At 50.0% G+C, this 3,207-nt stretch overlaps 2 protein-coding genes across 2 annotated transcripts; both read right to left on the reverse strand.

The window, feature by feature from the left end:
• Positions 1–641: 641 nt before the first annotated feature.
• PUNSTDRAFT_78357 (uncharacterized protein) lies at positions 642–2,049 on the reverse strand (the record flags this gene model as incomplete). The annotated part of the gene is made up of 4 exons (XM_007389360.1): positions 642–1,410; positions 1,458–1,573; positions 1,669–1,852; positions 1,907–2,049. 4 exons carry the CDS (start codon positions 2,047–2,049, stop codon positions 642–644), a joined length of 1,212 nt encoding a protein of 403 aa, XP_007389422.1.
• Positions 2,050–2,127: 78 nt separating this feature from the next.
• Positions 2,128–2,403, reverse strand: PUNSTDRAFT_78355 (uncharacterized protein; the record flags this gene model as incomplete). Its single annotated transcript, XM_007389361.1, has 1 exon — positions 2,128–2,403. A coding segment is annotated over one exon (276 nt), but the record flags the coding sequence as incomplete, so codon positions are not given.
• Between the last annotated feature and the right edge of the window lie 804 nt (positions 2,404–3,207).

Raw genomic sequence — 3,207 nt, forward strand, 5'->3', positions numbered from 1 at the left:
ATATGCCTTTAACGGTTTGATATTCCCTTCGGACTTATTCTACCTCCGATTATCAGCTCGTAACCATATGATCCGTCCTTACGATTGACAGTTCCACATGGTTCATAGTTCCGATAACTCCTTATTCCACATGGTTCATAGTTCCGATAACTCCCTATCGATACGAGCTCCGAACCGTGCCTCCGCGTATATAAACTCCTAGCTCCTGTACTCTAACTCCTTAGTTCGAATATCGACTAAGTTACTCCTCTGCTCCGACACAGACTTAGAGCGCGTAGCGACTCAAGCCTTAAAGCTTGAGTCTGGTCCGTACTCGCACTCACTCTCTGTATCTCGAAACTCTGCTCCGACTTTCTCCGACTCTCTTCCGACTCGACTCCGACAACCATCTCGCTAGGTCCAGACGTCACACCTCCGGCGTCGGACTTAGCTCCGTCTCGATCTTGACAGACGTGTGCAACTGCACCAAGACGTTCCCCAGAGCTCCCGCAGGCTGCCTACTCCCAAATGCTGTGCCTGAGCGACGATGGCAAGTTGTCACAGTCGACCTCATCATGGAGCTTCCGGTCTCAAATGGGAAGGACATGATCTTCGTTGCCGTCGACCACAAGGGTAAACGCGCCCATTTCGCCTCCACCACATCAGAGGTGACTTCCCTGGGAGTTGCTTGGCTCTTCCAAGACCAGGTCTGGAAGCACCACGGACTTCCAGAGGTCACGATCAGTGACCGCGGCCCGCAATTCGTGTCGCACCTCATGCGCGAGTTGAGCGGAATGCTCGGGATCTCCGTAGCCACTTCCATGGCTTACCACCCTCAATCCGACGTCCAGACCAAGTGCGTTAACCAGGAGATCGAACAGTTCCTTCGGTTGTACGTCAATCACCTCCAGGACGACTGGGAAGAGTGGCTCCCCATCGCCGAGTTTGCCTACAACAACCGCATTCACTCCTCGACTCGTTAGACACCCTTCTTCTTGCATCAGTTCTTTACGCGTAGAGCAAGGCAGAGACATACCCATGCCGACAATCTTTTGGAAGTTCCAGAAATGCCAATGGTCATCCAAGATACCATGTCGCACGCCCGGTCCCATTTCTCGAGTACTTGTTGCCATGGCGCCGATGTGGGCCCATTCCTGTTCCAGAGTCTCTCCGTGAGTGCGGCCAACCCATCGATTAACGTTGAATCCGAAAACATGGCGACATTTCGCGCCGTGTACGCCGACGTGTAGATTAGGCACAAAAAATCGTAAGGCTGTCACCAGAAGGCATGCGAACTGCGGAGCGAGAGTCGCAAAACAGTCCCACAGGTGGACCGACCATTTGCAGGCGATGTCATACGACACGACAACCAGGGACATGGCCCCCATCGTGAGTATGGACATCCAGAAGACGAAGTCCATGGAGACATATCTGCGATTGATGTCAGTATAATAGCAATGGAAAGGTTTGTTGCGTACTTCTCTCCTTTCTGAAGGTCGGCTGCCCCATTTGGTAGGACTAGTGCATGGTGAGCACATTTGGCAGCTGCAACCCCAGACACAGTGTACTTCTTGGTACTATTCTTCGAGTTCATCTCACTGACCACGTTGAAATTAGAGTTGCATGATACGACATTAGAGTCGCACGATACGACATTAGGCTATGTCCAAATATTTGAAATTCTGCAACAAGAGTAGGAGGCGCGAAAATGCGTACCTCCGGCACGTCCACAGTATTCTTCAAGTGATCTTGATATTCATCTTCCTTGGCGAAATACATAAAGCCTGACCCAAGCTCCGGGTCAGCTATATCACGATTTTTCTGCTTCAGCTTGAAACAAGCATCCAAGCCGATGAAGAAGCTATATTTCCAACTTCATTGGGATTTGTTGAGAGATCAGAACGAGATGGTAATTGCTATGACTCACCGCTCTCCCTCGGGTGCCGACTGCCAATCGGCAGGTATGTTGACTCCAGGAATCAGACACACCGGGCATCGCAGAGTCAACGAACCCTTCGGTGTTTTTTCGATTTCAGCGGGATCGTGCCCACGACCTCCTCGCTTCAGCATCATCAAATGACTCCACTGGCGGGTAGCAAGAGCTGCCTCGTGATATTGAAACTGCAGAGATGGCGATTAGAAGAGTGTTTAGTCTGAGTTCCGATCACGCACAATGGGAGGAAAAATTCCCGTGTTATTGGTCCACTGGACGACACTCGAGTAGAAGTCATGCAACGTTATCTTGCCCTGCAGAGTTAGCTGATGGAAGGTGTCAAGAAAACAAAATGTGAACGCCGTCCTCGGCCGTTCCACAGAGGCGGGATACCACCCAGATTCCAGGAGCTGCTCGCGATGAGCGCGGAAGCCGCATGCGCAGAACTGGATGTTGATGTAATAATATCCATCAGCATCGAAAACAAAGAAGTCCTCAACAAAGTCTGTGCGGTCACAGCCCTCGTTGTGACGATCAGGAAACTCTCCGCAACGATGGCCGAGTTGTACAACAAGCCCCAGAGATTGTAATGAGGACCCCCAGAAATGGTCCTCCTGCAAAACCTGTATATCCTCATTAGTGCCTCAGCTAGATAAGGAACATTAATCAAACAACACACCTGGATCAAGTGTAATGGCATCTGTTCATGTTCATGAACCATACATTCAGCACACAGGAGCTGCTCCCCATAGCAATCCCTGCACTTGTAGATTCCGAGCTTGGATGTGTTGTTGCATGCGCAGCATGGCTGCAGTTTCGCAGTGGGGAGAGCATCGTGGTGCAAGATACTATTGAGATACTTGGCGCGATGTCGTGCTATAAATGTGTAAAGACACACAATAGACTCAGGTTTCCGGGGTCTGTGAGAGACTCGGGAGATCGCCTGATTTGTTCGGGTGAGGGATGTGTTGTGTAGAATGGCTGTGCACCAGAGGCGAAGAGGATGTGGAGAGGATGACCTAAATAGGAAGGTCAAAGACTAAATTAGGATGGGCTCCACTAGTGAGCTCCAGAGAATGTAAGGGAAGATAAAGCAGACGACAATACTGCAACTATTGCAGTGGATAGACGAATATAGTGCAACTTAGCACTATAGGGGAGGGCAGATTCGAGGGGAAAAGAGTACTTGCTCATTACTACTACAAAGACAGTACTTATACCTACTGGGTCGCGGCTATGTTACTTCTGAAACGAACTATATACGACAGTTCATATACAACTCTTTAGTTCTAACG

Source organism: Punctularia strigosozonata (genome assembly GCF_000264995.1).
Source record: "Punctularia strigosozonata HHB-11173 SS5 unplaced genomic scaffold PUNSTscaffold_82, whole genome shotgun sequence".
Classification (NCBI taxonomy): Eukaryota; Fungi; Basidiomycota; class Agaricomycetes; order Corticiales; family Punctulariaceae; genus Punctularia; species Punctularia strigosozonata.